Raw genomic sequence first — 18,458 nt, forward strand, 5'->3', positions numbered from 1 at the left:
TGGAAAGCCAAGACACTGTGTCAAAAAATGTTCTACATGAAAGATCTCTATGAGTGAGACCCCAGTTGAATGATGTGGCCAGGAAAGAAGGATGTACTTTTCTCTGAAGGGTGGAAAGAACTTCTACTTTGCTTATGGCCTTGTTTAAATACTGACGGAGATTGTGGATTCATAAGCTTCCATAGCCTATGCAGCTCATGTCAAGAGCTTCGGATGGTCACTGATGTCATATGTAATTGTGAAATTAACAACAAGAGTCACTGTGCACTAACTTCCCATGCAGGACCTCTATCCTCTATGAGTTGTATCATGAGAGGTAACTGTAAAATTTGTTCTCAAACAGGTTTTTTTTTTGTGTAAATTGTTCAAATATTTACTTAGTAAAGAGTTGTTCTTCTGTATGTAAAGTTAATTGAAAAGGAATCTTAATGGAGAATGGGACTGGGAACGGGAGAGGGAGGAAGACGAGGAGTGGGCATATGGATGGGAGAGTGGGTATGGTTGGAAGAATCACTATATTCCTAAAGTTGTACTTACAAAATTTGTATTCCTTAAATAAAAGGTTTCTTTGGGGAAAAAAAAGGCGAATAGCTCTAAAAAAATGTAGTGCCTTGGAACAGCAGCATCAACACCCCTGTGCAGCACAATAAAACTTCATACTCTGGGTCCCCTTCTAGGCCTGACAAATCAGAATCTGAATTTTTAATATGACTCTCCTTTCACATGAAATATATGAGCACAATAAAGTTTCAGAAAATTGACAAAATGCAATTTTGGGGCTTCACACCTTAAACATCTGATTTGCTTGATCAAAATGAGGTCCAGAAATCTAAAAACACCTACTTTTTAAACAACTTTGTTTTTAGGTTGTGTTGCATGGTGGAAATTGTACAGGCAGTGTATGTAGATAGTACTGAATTCAAATCTCAGCTCTACTACCTCCCAACCAGGTAATCTCAACTGAGTGCTTCAATTTATTGAGCTTTAGCTTCTTCAGCTGTTAAATGGAAATATTAATGCCTACACCTCCAGCTGTGGGTTTTAAAAGTGGTGACATTTATAAAGTACCTAATATAAAATCTTCGACACATAGTAGGTATTTAAGAAATGTTGTAGAATAGTTCACTTGGTTAGGCCATTGAACAGTGGGCTAGGCCCGAGAGAGTTAATTTCAACCACAGGGACAAGGAAGGCCAAAGGGGGCTGGCCAAGGTGTGATATCTGATTTCTGTCATTTAACTCTGACCTTAAAGATGCTGAGAACAGATTAGAATACAGTAGCTATCAAGCTTTATCATAGATTAAGAACCACCTGGATGCTAATTAAAAATGCTGACTCTTGGGTGCTGCATCTCAGAGATCCTGTTTCATCAAATCCAGGGCAGGTCCTGGGGATCTGCATTTTGATCTCCAGGAGATTCTGATGCATGAGTCCTCCAACCTCGTGTGGGTCCTTGAGATGATAATGGGAAATTCACAGAGAAGGAATATGATCCTACTTGATGTTTACTTTGCTGGGAGCTGGGGCTTCCAAGAAGATGATAGGGTCTTTGCTGCTGTGCTATGACATAATTAAGAACAGCAACCCAGAAGAGTGACAGAGAAAAAGCCATACCTGGGCTTCTGTGGCTTCAATGCTGTGAGAGAGATTTCCATTTTGTACAGGTTCTGAAATGTCACTGGTTGGTGTCATTTCCACTTCTGTGCTGGTGCTGTTTGGGAGTTCTATTTTTTCTACAATATAATTAAAACACACACACATACACACACAGAGAGAAAGCAAATGGAATCAGTGTTGACAAAGAGCCATATGAAAAAGAACATTCTGTGTCTTGGGCAAAGGAGATGGTGGTGGTGTCCAAGGGGTAGCAAGGGCCAGGACTGGTGCTGAGTCAGATGAAGAAAGGTTTTGACCTTTCTTACCTATGCCGTCTAGCATACTGGCCTTCTCCCCTCATTGACAGTGGTTTGGCTTCCACTCTGGCATGATGTCTTCACCTGAGTGCCCTCAGCTCCCATAGTATGTCTTTCTCTAGTCTAGGCAAAATTACCAACTTCAAGAACATAAACACAGATGGCTAAAATCCCAAACCATGCTCAATCAATACACTGTTGTTTAATCCCAGGGCTACCATCCTCCAATATTTTCTTATAGTAGGGTCTTCTCTGTGCTCTGGAAAGGATATTGACTAGGGCATTGGCGTCCCGGGCTTTACTCTGCCACTTGGGCTGTCATCTTGGATAATCTCCCTCTCCCTAGGGATTTCCAGAACCGTATCTGTGAAGTGAGGCAGTTCAACTGATTGACTTCATGTCCATAGCTTTCCACTCTTAATTTTCTTAGCCTCTGAGAGTGGAAACTCTCTGTGTCTAGGCAGCCTCAGGGAGGGCAGGTTTGGGAAAATGGCCCTTCTTGAAACGCCTCAAGAATGCAACTTAATCACCTTCCACTCCTGGGCATCCTTATTATAAGGAAGGCAATGGGTTGCTGGACATAAAACAGAAACCAAGGTCTGGTCACTCTTGAATAAGAGAATATCTGGTTAGAGGAAAAACAGGAGTCTGAAAATGCAGAGTCAGGTTTTATTTGAGAGTTAAAAATGATGCAAGGATCATGACTCAGCACTAGGACTCGATGACACTGGGAATTAGCCCTGACTTCCTACTCTGGCTCTCCAGCTTATACTCTGTGACCCTTACCAAGTGGCTTGAATTCTCTGAGATTCAGTTTCAGTATTGTGATGAGAACAATATAACTACTATTACTCCTCATCCTCCTAACAGCAAGAATGACAACATGATCAAAAGATACTTCTGTAAAGATTAAAGAAGAAAATGAATACAAAGCACTTACCACAGTGCCTGGAACAGAGCAAGCAAGCAATGCAAACTATCCATATCCTCATTACAGCACCTGGATTTCACTAGATTTGTTGTTCAAGGCTAGGAGGAACACCTTCAGGTGACCCGTGTTCAGGCACCACGGAAGTCTGCTGGGACTTCAGTGTGAGGGAAGTACAAATGTTCTTATGGGTACCACATTCTCTTTCTGTGCTGGGTCAGGCTGTGGATTTCAGGAATGAACAAAGATGTGTAGTGTAGTTTCAGGGTTGCTGGGAGTATTACAAGGTGAGCAGTATAAGTTATGAGGAGCAGTGGCAGGCTGTTCATAGAGTATCAGAATATGTTTATTTTTAGCAACTTTAAAAAGGCTATAAACATTTCTATGACTGGTGGTTAAGAAAATACTTTTAGAGTAACATAAAAATTGTTGAGTTTGAAGTGGCCAAAGTTTGAAAACCACAGGGAAGTGTTTACATTTATTTATATATTTAGTTGTGAAATAGAGTTATAACTATAAACTTGGAAAATTATAGAAATTCAAATTTACTTTGTCTTTCCATTTTTAGTAGTGATAGAGAGATGACGGTGATGTTTTGCTGAGTATAGCTATGTCTGTTTATCTTAATTCATTTTATCTTGATTCAGTTATTTAAACTAAACAATACTTGCTACCATGGGGAACATTAAAACTTTGGGTGAGTTTGTTGGCTGAAGTGGTACCTTTGGATCAGCCAGCAGTCGCCAGATTGAACTCTAACAACACATGTATAGGTACCCAAGCATCTAAAATGTCTAAGAACATGCATGAACAAATGAGAGGAAACCACCTCATCATACTGATTTGTGTATATCTTAGCTTAGCTTGTGAAATGCTGTTATAATCTTCACCAAACAAAATGTAAAAATAAGTCTTAGACTTACTTTGAAAAGCATTTCAGACACATAATATTTTTAGTTACAAAGTCATCTGGAGGACAAATCAACAGAAGTAGGATCTTTGGAGTTATAGGTCCTATGTCTTCACAGAAGATTAAATCTAAGTTCAGGCAATCTTGGGGGAGGACTGGGTCCAAACCCAGGCATTTAACTTTTTACTTCAAGCTTCCTCATTTTACAAAAGAGAAATCAGGTGGAGCAGAAAAAAATGGTTTGTGCAATTGAACCCAAATACCTCAAGCAAAACTTCACCTTTTCAAAGACTTTTATGATATGGCTTTACATTTTTATAAAAAAGAAAAAAATGCTCATTTAAAAAATTGTACAAGTTCACAGAATCATAAAGAAGCAGAGAAAAAATTATAATTTATAATCCCAACTTCAAGAAGTAACTATTGTGACCATTTTAGCTGATTTCCTTCCAGATTTTATTTCAAATCCCATTTGAATCTTGACTGTTTCTTGGCCAAAAATTTCCCCTGAGCTTGGAGTTGGGATAACAGGATAGGCAGAAACTCTTCTACAAGTGTCATGCATTTTAAGTGCAATACTGTTGAATTTTGTCTGCAGATAATTTTAGTTACTTGGGCAATAGCCTCGTTTATAGCATGGATCCAGATTAGGTTAAATTTAGTTTGAATTTAGAATTAGAGAACTGTATTATAGTTACAGACAGGAGAGGAGGAACATCATGTTCCAAGTTAAAATAAGATGCCTGAATGTCACAATCTGGTCACATAGGAGTTCTGAAAAAGTCAGCCAAAAGAGACCTGGGCTGATCTTGCTGAATTCTTACGAAAGGAAAGCCAGCATTATTTCGAAGGAATTCTGTCACTCAGTTTAGGAGTGACTAAATGGTAACTTTGTGGGTATGCTGTAAGGAATGCTACAGGTATAAAATCTTGTTACCAAACATGAATTACAAAAGGAGGACTCACACCTTTGGTTTAACATTGAATGATATATGTGTGTCCTTTTCTTGTGGAATGCCTAAAATGAAGCTGTTTTCTGCTTTTGATTGGAGGTAGCTGCTTAGGGGCTTGTTTGACTTCAAGTTCCTCATAGAACCATTTCATTCTCCTTAGACTTGCCCTGGAGAGAATGGTGACATACGGTGTCTACTCATGTCTTGTATCCACCCGGGGAAGGGGCTCTTCCTACTACCCAGGAAGAAGTAGAGCTGACAGGTTCTGTGTCTGCCCCAAGTCAGAGGTGCCAACACTGGGTCTTGTCTCTCCACTCCCCACCAAGTCCCCCAGGAATGGCACGGGATGGCAGTCTCCCTGAACTCACCCACGTGATTGGCAGCCCCATTCTGCCTCTCGTTCTCATCCACTTGGCATTTCTTCTTGGCGATCTTGTGAAGAATGGAAGCCTTTTCTCTGAACCTCCCTGAAGCAAGAGAAAGTGGCAGGAAGCATACAGATAAGGAGAAGGATAGAGTCTTGTGGCTAATGGTGAGGCATTGGCAAAGTAGGCAGGTGGCTTCCTCAGTGAGCTTTACTACGGCAGTGGCTACTCCATTCTCTCAACTGGAATGTCCTATGACCTGCATGAAGGGCATTTGCTTCAGCTTTGTGGATTCTTCAGCTCAATTCTCTCTTGAAAGACTCAAGCTACTTGATGAGACTTGTGATTTAAACCCTTTCCCTTCTCTTCCAGTTACTCATAAAAGAAATGAAAGCACAAACATCACTAAAACGCCCCTACTGCTGAGATCTAAAACAGATGTCTAAACAGAACTGCTCTGGAGCAAAATGATCTCTCTGGAATTAAATGTTCATCCCAGATTGGCTTTTGACAATGGACTTGGGAGGAAAGCCAAATCTAGTGGGTCCTTTGATTTGACTGGGTTTCAGACATTTGTCATAATCAACATTGTAGTTTCTAAATAAGTCAGGCACAAGCATCAAAGCTATCCACATCAGCTGAGTCAATGGCAATTAAAGCATCAAGGAGGCAACTGATTCCATTTGGGGATGTAAGGCAAAGAATGATCAGATGAGCACAGCAGGTAATGTTGGTGATGAGATGCTTTGGGAAAGGTGCTGGAAAAATACCATTCTCAAAGTGTTCACTTTAAACAGCTATATCATAAATGTAATGCTTCATTTCTTCTGTTACTGACATAATTAATTGGTAAATACATGCAACAAGCACAGAAAATAGCATGCAAAAGTGTACAGATTAGTAGCACATTTCTCTTTTTAATCCTTGGTTTTCTTTCTTGAGAACATTGAAAGTAAAAAGATTTTCACTTTAAGACCACTGATCCCTGTATTCAGATATGATGAGTTTCTAAAACACAACCCCTAGAATATTCCCTCCGGGCATTTTTTTGTTGGCTGTGATCCCTATCAGCATAATAGGAATCATTCTACTTTTCTAGTTAGAAGCAAACCAAACTGAAGTGTTCCTCTTGGAGAATTTCTTCTCCCAGGATGGGACATGGCAGGCAGATACTCACTACCCTTCCATCATCATAGATAGGAATCATGGCGTATAGTCCTAGTAATGACTTGTGTGACTGGTTGGGAGTGACAGAGCCTATAATTTGGAATCAGATCAGTTGATTCCAATGGTGAGGGTGTCACAGGATAGGGCCCTTTTGGCTCACAGGTCCATTAGCCATAAACCTTGACCCCTCAGTACCATAAAGGCAACTTCTAGGACATTAGTCCCTCAGTGTTGGTAATGAGTGTGCACCATAGGTTGTACTCTCAAAGAAGGCAGAAAGGGAAACATTACACAAAGAAGTGGAGGTTGGGATGTGGCTTGCACAGCATAAGCAATGAGAAAGCAGGATGAGGTGGTGGGCATGGTATTCATTCTTGAGAAATGTTGGTTAGCATGAACTTCACATCCTGGAAGGTATTTTGAATTTGGTCGTTTCTGTTTAATCTCCAAGAGAAAGTGTGGGAAGAAAGAAGGAAAAGAAATTAAACCCAAGGACTAGAAAAAAGGGGTAAAAGAGCGAGGAAGGAATAAAAGAAGAGAAATAGAAGTAGAAATAGAAGGAATACAAGCAAAGAGGTGGTCTGCAGGGCTTGTGATTGCCTGGAGGTGTGGATTCAAGTAGCTCATCTGGCTGGAAAGTCTGTATTATGTGTGGACTAGAGGAACAAATAATGAGTGAGCTTCTCTGTACTCTGCAGGCTGAAGTCTAAATAGGGCTTTACTTCTTGTGGAGGACAATGCCCAGAAATCCTGAAATCATGTGTGTTTTTTTAGCCCAGAAGAGGAAAAAGGAGATTTTGAAACTATTAGAGATGATGCTTCTACCAATGAAACCATTTTACTGTGGACTCAGTGTCATTCTTTGAACTCAGAAAACTCTGCAGCTCTATGAAATAAGATATTTGCTACTTTTAAATTACATAAAATTAATAAGGCAGCAAAGCATTCTGAAGAGAGAATAAACAAGCATATGGAAATAAAACCTAAAGTAACCCAATCCAAATACTGTCCTAAAGTCATGAATCATGGCAGAGAAAATACTTGATAGAAGCTAGCTAATCACATGTTGTTTGTGGTTACAAGAATCTTCTAGGCCGGCGCCACGGCTCAATAGGCTAATCGTCCACCTAGCGATGCCGGCACACCGGGTTCTAGTCCCTGTCAGGGCGCTGGATTCTGTCCTGGTTGCCCCTCTTCCAGGCCAGCTCTCTGCTGTGGCCAGGGAGTGCAGTGGAGGATGTACTTGGGCCCTGCACCCCATGGAAGACCAGGATAAGAACCTGGCTCCTGCCTTCGGATCAGTGCGGTGCGCCGGCCGCAGTGCGCTGGCCGCAGCGGCCATTGGAGGGTGAACCAACGGCAAAGGAAGACCTTTCTCTCTGTCTCTCTCTCTCACTGTCCACTCTGCCTGTCCTGTCAAAAAAAAAAAAAAGAATCTTCTAAGAATTTAGATAATAAAAATAATAAAAAGGACCCAAAAGCACGTCAGGGCACAGCCACATCCTCTGTTAGGAAGGGTCTTTCAGAAGAATGTTGGCTACTATTACTCTGGGAATATTTTTCCCAAATCTTCCTATGGAAGGCTGGGATAAAGGGTAGCAAATGATTCTAGAATTTTGATTTTGTAGGTTCTCAAATATTTTACATGCCAGTAAGGGTCTTCTATATGTGTGTTACTACTTTTCCTATGATAGCAGCCTTTCAGATTTTTCTGTGCCACTAAAAAGTAGAAGGGTTTAGCTTTGTTATTATTTTACTTTGGGTCTAGTCCAAGTAGTCCAAGGCAAGGTGGAGAGTTGTCTTCTTCATGAACCCTTTGAGAACTTCTTTGCTTCAGCCTTTTCCCCTACCATTCTTTATCCCAACCATCATGACCTGGCAACCATTTGGAATTGTAAGTGCTGATAAAAGGATTTTCCTTTAAAGATTAATTTCCAGACTGGTAGCTGCTTATGGGGACAGTCTGAAAAAAAGCAAAGTGTGCTCATTCTGGTCCATTGGGCACCCCTGTGATCACAGCAGGGAACTTTCTGAGAACTGCTGTTACAATTGAGTCTCACATGTCAAGAGGGAGCAGGAAGTTCCTGGTACAAAAGCCAGCAACGAATCTGTGATTCTCAAAGTGTCCTTTTGTTTCTTGATGTAGGAAGACATGGCACCTTTATGTCATATTCCTCTCCAAGCCATCAGATGGGGGAGAAAATAGAGCAGAGTTTGTGTGTTGGGGCAACAGCACTGTGGTTAGGTGGATGTGATTTAGAGGCAGGTAGGTTTGAGTTCAAGACTCAGCTGTTTCAATGGCTCTGCTGGATGGTATTTGGTAAGTTCTTGTTCAGTTTTCTCACCTGTTAAATAGGGATTCCTTGGTATTAGTGCATGAATTAAATGTTAGGCTTACGTGAGAAAATCTGTGTAAAGGGTTTTTCACAGTGCCTGGCATTGGAAGAACTCTGTAAATAAGAGAAAAAGGAAAACAAACCAAAACCAGAACTAAACAAAACAAAACAACTTGGGGGCAAGAGTGACATGACCCTGATTTGCTTTAACAGGATCATTGCCATTTTCTCTTCCTTCAATCCATAGAAGCAGGACTTGATAATCAATCAGCCACATCAAAATCCAGTAGTTTAGGTATCCAGGACCTTGTTGGATTGATGCTCAGGTTTCTGGGCACCCTCCAAGACTCAGCTCAAAACCAATTAGTAGGTGATCACTTTACATCTTTCTGCAACTGAAAAGGTTAAGGTGATGTTTTAAACATTGATGCTTTACAATCTTAAAATGTGAAGAAGATGATCTGCTTTCTCCCATCACATGTAAGGACAGAAAGGAGGCCACGGAGCTCCTGCTGCTGCACAATGGATTTGGATGGACTAAAAAGAACTTTTGATGCTCAAGGCTCTTTACTCCTATATGTTTCAAGTTCAGCATTTTATCATAGGGATAAGAACACTAGCTCATACAGTTAGAGAAAGGTTCAATGAATTAATGCACATCAAGTGTTTTGATGCCTTCTGATATGTGAGGGGTCTTCAAAAAATCATAGAAAATGCATATTATAGAAAAAACTATGCACACATTTCAAAACATTTTTTGCACCAAAACAAACATAATTTCTGATTCCACTTTGCCATGAACTCTTTGAAGTATCTTGTAAGTAAGTGCTTACTTACAAGAAAGGATTGTTATTTTTATGGAAGTAAAGGACATAAGCTACTAAAACTAAGATTGATATTTATATTAGAATTGATGTCTAGCAACCGCGTATACAGACCATGGCGGTAAAGGGATTGCTTAGACATTTTAGGCAGATTCCATGTTGTCATAGGGGGTGGTACAGATCTAAGAAACAGTTATGTAACTCTGTGCTTAGGGATAAATAATCAAGATAGCTTTGAGTACTTTTCAAGGTGAGCAAAGGAGTGATTTTTAACATATTTTAAGACAGCCTTAAAAAATATACTCTGTTGTGGTATAAACCCCTAAGGTGTTATATTTTTATATAGCCACAGATATTTGTATTCTTAGAAATCTTAGAAATAGCAAACTCTGTTCAAATCGTGAGGCACCTACGTCAAAACCTAGTACATAATTTTAATACAGTTTGGCTTGGACTGAAATTTGCAAGAGTATAAGCTGAGTGTCCTCAGAGGAGTGTGTGTTGAGGGGGTGGTAGTGAGGTGTGGAAGGAAAGATCAAAGCATAAAGGCTTAATGTGAATAAGAATGAATTTTGAAAAACAATCTGAGATTGAAATCCTTGACCACATCATTCTGACATAAAACAGAAGACCCACGCTGCATTGCAAAATGACTTTTGAGGGTCTGTTCATTACAAGGAAATGAATTTCACTCCTGTTCTGCTGTTAATTAAAATAGCCCCTTGGAAATTCCTTCACATCTGTCCCATCAAGCCTGTGATAGTGCTGCAAAGAGAGCCCTTTTGGCTGGTGATGGGATCAGCTCCCGACTGCCACAGAGCACCCTGAGCATCAGCAACACAGAAAAGACAGACAAAAGAGATAGACAGATGCAAAGGGAGCAGCCACACACACCTCAGTGAACTGACTGTGGTCTGTGAGGAGAAAAGAAAAGAGAAAAAGAGAAAAAGAAAAAAAAGACAAAACTTGAAAAAATCTTTTAAAATCTATTTTTGTGTTTTCAATTTTGCCTTTCCTTTTTTTTTTTTTAAGTGTATGGCTTGACAGGTAGCTAAAAAACAAAAGTGTACCTGAATTTTCTTCCCTTTTATTCCTTGCCTTTTTAGTCTTTTGGAACCATAGACTAGTCAGCAGACAGACCATAATTTTCAGAAAGCTGGCATTGTGGGGTCATCCCGGGAGCCCTGGTTTCTCTCACACTCCACATGCCATCCCCCAGCAGATGTGGCATGTTTGTTTTTAAGCTGTTTCAAAAATCTGACCATGTCTCCCTCCTCAAACACTTCCTTTGCTGTCTCCTACCCGTAGCCCAGTGTCAAGTCTCACTGGAATAATTCTGCTGGTCTGAGTCTCCTCACTTCTGCCTTGCCTCTTCATCTCCCAGGCTAGTTTCACTCCGTTGTCCTTAATGATCATACCACTCACTTCTCTGTGTAAGATCCTGCCATGGCTCCCATGTCAAAAGAAAAGCTAAGACACTTATAACCCCTGTAAAATTCTATCTGTAGAGGTTCACTCTGACTACCTTGACCTGGTCCCTCATCCCTTTCTTGCTCACTCGGATGCTGGCCTCCTTGTGTTTCCAGAAAAAACTGTGCACCATCCCACCTCTGAGCCACAGTCTTAGCTTGTCCTTGTAACTGGACTGTTCTTCCCCATGTTTTCCATGTTCTCATGTTCTTCAAGTACTGGTTCAATTGTCATCTCCTTGTGGCTTCTATAAGCAGCCTAGTTAAACTTGTAGTTTCTGTCTGCAGTACTTCCTGTATCCCAGCTTATTTATTTATTTATTTAAAAGATTTATTTTTTGGGCCTGTGTTGTGGCATAGCATGTAAAGCCACTGCCTGTAACACCCAATCTGGGCATTGGTTTGAGTCCTAGCTGCTCCTCCACTTTGGATCCAGCTCCCTGCTAATGTGCCTGAGAAAAGCAGCAGAATATGGCCCAAGTGCTTGGCCCCTGCCACCCACCTGGGAGACCCAGATGAGGCTATTGACTCCTGACTTTCTCCTGAGCCAACCCTGGCCCTTGGCAGCCATTTGGGGAATGAACCAGCTCTCACTCTCCCCCTTTGTCTCTCCTTCTTTCTCTGTAACTCTGACTTTCAAATAAATAAATGCATCCTTTAAAAAACAAAATTTATTATTTATTTGAAAGAGTTACAGAGAGAGAGAGGGAAGGACAGAAAGAAAGAGAGAGAGATCTCCTATCTGCTGGTTTACTCCTCAAATGGTTGCAATGGTTGGGGCTGTGCCAGGCCAAAACCAGGAGGCTGGAGCTTCTTCTGGTCTCCCACATGCATGCAGGGTCCAAGCACTTGGGTCATCCTCCACTGCTTTTCCCAGGTGCATTAGTAGGGAGTTGGATTGGAAGTGGAACAGCTGGGTCTCAAAACAGTGCCCATATTGGATGGTGGGGATGCAGGCCGCAGCTTAACCTGCTATGCCACCACACCTGCACCTCTCCCAACCCAGCAGCTCACTTTCTCAGAAGCAGTTACTTATATACTTATATAAGTATATATACTTATATACTATATCATTATTACAATTATCTGTTGCTTTCTACTAGCAGACAAACTTCCTGAGGCAGTGATTTCCTTCAGTTTTGTTCACCACACTATCTTCAGTACCTAATGGGTACTAATTCTTGTGTTCATGATTTCTAGACAAGTAAATCATGTTAACTTTATTTAATATGCTTTCTGTTGGCCAGTGATGCAAAGTAAATCCTTTTATAACTCCCAAGCCCATGGTCCTAGTTGGATTGAAGGTCTAGGAACTTTCTAGAAGTAAATAGGTTAAGATGGGGTACACTAGTTGTTTATATTCTTCAAATGGATGCCAGAGGGCACATCAGTTGTCTCCCTTTTGTGCATGTCCCAGGCTAACAGGGTAGGTGTGGAAAAGAGTCTTTAATAAATAGAAGAGGAGGTCCAGTGAGCCTCAGAACGAGCAGGCAATGAAAGCTGGACCTTGCCTCCTCCTTATTAGGCTGCTTCTCATTTGTCAGCACCTTACCTGATGATTTCTGCACTGATGACCACACCCTTCCTTCTCAAGTGAGAAAACAGACTCTCATGGTACTTTGATCAAACCCTGGTTACAGCTTTTATTTTAGCTTGCTGTCCACAAGCCTACTTTTTCCTCAGCACAGGATGGGTCTTCTTCCATTCTATACATTTTTTGCAGAGCAGTTTATTCTTCTTATATATAGGAGCTGGCTTAATTTTATTATTAAAGCAAAATATTAAAAGTAATACTTTTATATTAAAATACCAAGAATGTAGAAGTTTATCTCTAAATCTTTTCTTGAAATTCACTAAATTATTTTTTTATACTTTTGTGAAGTATCTTGTAAACCATTTATTATACTACAAGGATAGTAATGGAGATGAAACTACTATTGTAATAAAGTATTTTGTAAAGTGTCTTTAGTAAATATGAATGAATCACATAATAGAGATGCTAAACTTAATTTAACTATCATTATATTATACTTATAGATATAATCACAGGAAAAGTTTCTGATATTAATGAGAATGTATACCTAGTTGAATCTCAAATGTTAGCCAAACCCATCACACAATGAGATGAAGCAGCAAGATCTCCTTATTCAGACTTTTTTTAAAATTATTTGACAGATAGAGTTAGACAGTGAGAGAGACAGAAAGATCTTCCCTCCATTGGTTTACCCCCCAAATGGCCGCTATGGCTGGAACTATGCCAATCCACAACCAGGAGCTGGGTGCTTCTTCCTGGTCTCCCATGTGGGTGCAGGGGCCCAAGCACTTGGACCATCCTCCACTGCCTTCCCAGGCCACAGCAGAGAGCTGGACTGGAAGAAGAGCAACCGAGACTAGAACCGGCGCCCACATGGGATGCCAGAGCCGCAGGTGGAGGATTAACCAAGTGAGCCACGGCACCAGCCCCCCTTATTAAGGCTTTCATCAATAATATTCTGCAAGACTGAATACTGGGGCTGCTTGTAAAGAATGAATCTGTCTAAATATCTGCTAGTAGGCTTACCTTATTATTGTAAATATTAGCATGTTTTTGTAAATATTTTGTAAACATTTTTAAATATTTCCAATATTTTTCAAAAATTGGCATTGAAAAATATATGTTGTTTTTTCTTTATATTATGAATTTCTTGTTTTCCCACAGTCTTTGCCCAATCAGGGATCTTTCTTCTTTAGTCTTCCCATTTCTCCTCAGCATAGGATCATTAGTCAAGTCTCTGAATTTAAGAAACTTTCTTGTGACTTCAAGTGGCTGCCACTACTCATCTTCCTGTCACTGCCAAGCCTTGTAGAAGATCTTCTGTGCTGATGCCCGTCTGCCCTTATAGCTCCTTTGTTCACATCTTAATCCTGGACCCAGAATCTGGCATTCCTCACCCTTCTCCTCAAAATTCCCTTTGATTTCAAGGACTCCTAAAAGCTCCCCTTCAATGTCGATATTCTTCAGGGTTCCCTCTTGGCTGTCTCTTTCCCAAGGCTTACATTCTCATCAAATGACCCAATTTACCACTGTCTGAATGTCAGTGATTCCTATACCAGGTCCTTTGATTTAACAGATTTCTGACCACCTCACTTAGAAGTTCTTCTGACAGTCAAGCTCAGCATGCCCCAAATTTCACACATAATCTTTCTTTCTAGGAATCTGCTCTTCTTTTATTTTCTGTTGGTGCTTTTCACACTTCCAGTTTTCCCAGACATCCTAGAGATCTCTCTCTCCCCAGAAGACAGTTAGTTGCCAAGTCCTTTTGACTCTACCTTTGAACTCTTTTAGTCCAACATTTCCAGCATGGATGTTGGCTACAGTATCTTAATTGGCCTTCCAGTTTTCAATGGCATTTCATGCATCCCCCTATGTACTCTTCACATAGCTTGGAATGCTCCACACTTCTCATCTGCTTGTCTGATTTCTTTATAAGACTCTTCTTTAGGCATCTAATCCCTCAAGAAAGTTTTCTTCAATTTCATGTGCCTCTATCAAGGCACCTGGATTTCTATCCTATCATAACAGTTGTCATGGAGCATCAGAACTGTTTTACTGGCCTCATCCCCAACTAGTCCTTAGGACTGCAAGGGCAAGAGTACTGTCTTTCTTCTGTCCCCCTGTACCTACTGTCTGTGCTGGTATCAATAAATGTGTGTAAACACAGCAACATTAACACAAACAACAGTGAAGGAGATATGTGTGTGTGTGTGTGTGTGTGTGTGTGGTAATTTGGATTATTTACTGTAGGTTCTATCCTGAGTATTTTGGGTTTTGACAAAGGAGGAGAGTCCAGAAGCATGTTGTGGAAAATTTGTCAGACTCCGCTTGGTTAATGCTGTGATTATGTTTCCAAAGCCTAATAGCATTTATAGATAATGCTTATGCATTTTGACACTTGCCTCCCCCTTCTTTTTTTTTTTAACTTAATCTAATCAAGCTCAGGCAAAATGGAATTTTGTAAACCAAAAAGCTCATAGCAGGTATCAGATTGTAGAATTCAAAGGAAATGGGTCAACTTACTGCCCTTGGCCAAGTTTGACATTGCTTGAGAGCTGATCTTTTAAAAAAAATCATTGTAGGCCACCTGCTTTATTATTTTAGGAGCTTAATTTTCTAAACATTTCTGTCTCATATACACTGATACAAATGGCTCACACAAGGAAATTTTCAAAGAGGGTTGACTGATTCTCAGGTTTGGAGTTCTGACCCAGAGAGGGCTTACGAGACGGAAGTTTTAAATATCTTCCTTTTGTAGTTATCCCTTGAACTTTGTAGAGATATAAAAAATAAGTGAATAAATAATCACTTTATTAACAAGGCATGCCTTTATATCCTAAATGTTGCCAACATTTTACCCAACCTCCTAGATCTCCTTCGAGTAAGTTTGTCAAAGCCCAGTCTTTGGGCATATCTGTCTGAAAATGAGTTGTGATATTAGTCTGTTCATCTGGGGACAGTTTTGATTTGTTCACAGCACCTAGAAAATAGTAGGTGCTCAATAAATATGTGTAGATTGACTACTATGACCTATATATAAAAATCAGAGCCTAACAAACAGCTCTTTCTTATAGTCTACATATTACCCAATTATTTATTTTGAGGCAAAGTGAAAGATTTTAGATTTCGTTAACATTAATCGGTAGTAGCCACTAGTCTGTGCAGATATATCATCTCTTGTCACCTCAATTTTATGTATCTATGAATTGGCACTTCAGCTCCTACTTTCTATTTTAATCCTAAACTTTACATTGTAATCTAGTACCTGTAAATCTCATTTGGAACATGGGTTTGCCACATAAGTGCTGTCACATGCTGAGAGTACTTAATTCAAGGCTTAGAGGCCTGTGACTAAAATGAGATGATTTGATTCATTTCAAATTTAATCAAAAGAAAAACTTACCATGCTTAATTGAACATGCCAGCCTCCTGGTATAATAGAGTCCCACTTTATTTTAAGAGAAAGCTTTGTGTGTGTGTGGGAATTGCGTTATTAATTTATAATAACAATGTTCAAGTTTGACTGATGAAGGCAGCTTAACATTTTCAGCTCTAGGGATGCCAGAAACAGACAAAAAGAAGCATCCACAATTTGCCTTCTGCTGCCATTTAACATCTTCTACATATGCAACATGGCATAATCTGCCTGTACTTGCCAAGTCCAATCTTTTGCCTTTTACTGTTGACAGTTTAGATATGAAGATAGGATGCAATGAAGTTTGAAAAGCTGGATGTATTCTCATTAGAAGAATTCCTTAGTCTTGGTTTTCAGGAAGACTGTGGATTTACCCACACAGCTGGTTTGGTCTGGCAGACCTGATGCCAGTTAGTAGCTGATTAGTCTGATTGTGCATACTAACTAGGTTGCTGTCTTCCTGAATCCAGTCCCAGGGAGATGCTTGTAAGAATACATCTCTGAAGAAGTAATGTGGTCAATAACTGGTGAGGTCAATGCAATTATTCTTTGGATAAAGCCAAGCCTAACAGAGAGCATCTGTTTAAGGGCCCAGAAAAATCCTCTGGTTATGGAAGGTTGGACCAAATGGGTTAAATCATAAACTTGGAATGAATGAAACATAACATGGTATTGGAAATGGTGTCTCTGCACAATAGGAGCTCCCTGCATTGGTAATTGGAAACTAGAAAGTTAACTTACAGTGTGCTTCTCAGACTTTCTGCAGAGTTATCAGCAGTCTTGAAGTAGAAAGGGCACATGCTGCGATGGAAATTGGATATTCTGTGTAGGAGGAACAGCCTTCTCACTTAATTTAGAGAGGAAAATACTTCCATCATAACTATACTACAGCTTTAACTCAACTTTGGTAAAAACTCTGGTTTCTAAAACAAGTCAATTAGAAGGTAGTCACATTACAAAAGCTTAACTGCTTTGTAATGAAATCAGTTTGAATCTCTTCAAAGGATTTGAATTTGCTGTTTGAAACTCTCTCATTCACTCTTAGTGGGAGTGTAAATTGGTGCAATCCTTTTTGGAATGCATTTTGGCAACATTTTCTACAACCTGAAATGCGTACTCTTTGATCTGGTATTTCACCTTATGTGTATGTATCTTCTACTCAGGAGAGTTACTGTGTGGACAAAAGGGATGCTCACATAGCCTTGCTGTGATAACTAGATAAATAAGCAAAAATGGAAACTGCTAAATGTTCATCAACAGGGGAGTGATTGAACCCACCGTGGAGCAGCCATTCAGTGGCAATCCATGCAGTTGTTACAAGGAGTGGGGATACTCTAAATGTGCTGATTTGGAAAGATCACCAAATATAATTAATAAATAAGAGCCAGGTTAGAACAGTGTGTGGAAAAGGGAATATGTAAAAAAATGGATTAATTCCTCTAGGGAATGAATAGAATCTTGTATAGAAGGGAGAGACTCACTTTACCTTTCTTTATGTATTGTCTACTTTCTACTTCTGTGCATGTGTAATGTTTTCATAATAAAGAGAAAAGTTAAAAATTACTTTATAATTTAAAATTTCTACTTTGGTTAAAGTTTGGATTTGTGACAAAAAGGGAATTTTTTTTATTGTTTCAAAGCTTTATTTCATAAGAACTATCTAATATCCTATTTGCTATATTTAGCTGCAGTAATAAAGAGTTTGGTTATGAACTGGCTCAAATAATACATAAGTATTTTGTTTAAGATGCTGTGGCCCAGGAACCTACCTACTATAAACTTGGTGGTAGCCTAAGTCTCAACCTGATTTACCACTGAAAATTGCCCATAGGACCAGTTCCATGAAAGAGGCACTAAGAACATGTAAGACATTGTTAGATTTTTCCTGAGCTACATGCTATGTCCTTGCCTCCTTGTCCACTTCAGCAGAGATGCCAGGTTATCCATCACCATCCATCACCTGCAGATGGCTCTATACAGTCCTGAATTGACTCAATCTCCCACTCCCACAATTAGTAAATCTCACATATCCTTAAGCTCTCTGAATATTCTCTTTGCCTTCTTTTTCCAACTGAAACTTGACTGTTTCTTGACTTTCCGGAAGGCCTAGTTTCTCCTGTAACTCTGAAAAGTGGCATCTGCTTCCTTTTCCAAATGCCCATACTCCATTCCCCTCCCTCCCTATTTCTAGACCACTTCTCCTTTCTCCTTGGAAACATAAGCCAATTACTCTACCGTCATTCCCCAATTGATTTTGAACCTGGCTCATTATTTCTCTCTGTAACATTAGTATTGTCACTATCCACTGCAATTTTACTCAGGTGAATCCCACATTTGGCACCTTAAAGCCTTAACCCACTCACCTGATACCCTTTCCTCTAGCTCATTTTATCTATCACTCCTGTGGTTAGTCTGTGGACCTTGTCATTAGCAGTAACTGCACTACTTTACAGATCTTGAAGAATCTTGATTTCTATTCATCGCTCTTTTTAAAAAAATCTTTCTATTATAACAATTCTTTGATCTTATTGTTTAATTCAATGATGCTCTCATGTTTTCACTGACTTTCTGTGGAATATGTTCTTCACTTGGCTTTTGGGACAGCATTATCTACCCAGTCTCCTTTCTTGAGCTCTTCATAGA

The 18,458-nt window shown here is 39.8% G+C and overlaps 1 protein-coding gene across 6 annotated transcripts in view; it reads right to left on the reverse strand.

Annotated features, from left to right (window-relative positions):
- The window catches only part of SLC24A2 (solute carrier family 24 member 2), a 271,498-nt gene that overhangs the window by 58,958 nt on the left and 194,082 nt on the right, over positions 1–18,458 (reverse strand). For all 6 annotated transcript variants that reach the window (XM_051845186.3, XM_002708076.6, XM_051845195.3 and 3 more), the window contains 2 exons: positions 5,074–5,172; positions 1,616–1,734 (listed from right to left, as the gene is read on the reverse strand). In XM_051845186.3, coding sequence (XP_051701146.1) covers positions 1,616–1,734; positions 5,074–5,172 — 218 coding nt within the window. The remainder of the gene's footprint in view (positions 1–1,615; positions 1,735–5,073; positions 5,173–18,458) is intronic.

Source organism: Oryctolagus cuniculus, chromosome 1, assembly GCF_051225735.1.
Source record: "Oryctolagus cuniculus isolate XC-2025 breed Fujian yellow rabbit chromosome 1, ASM5122573v1, whole genome shotgun sequence".
Classification (NCBI taxonomy): domain Eukaryota; kingdom Metazoa; phylum Chordata; class Mammalia; order Lagomorpha; family Leporidae; genus Oryctolagus; species Oryctolagus cuniculus.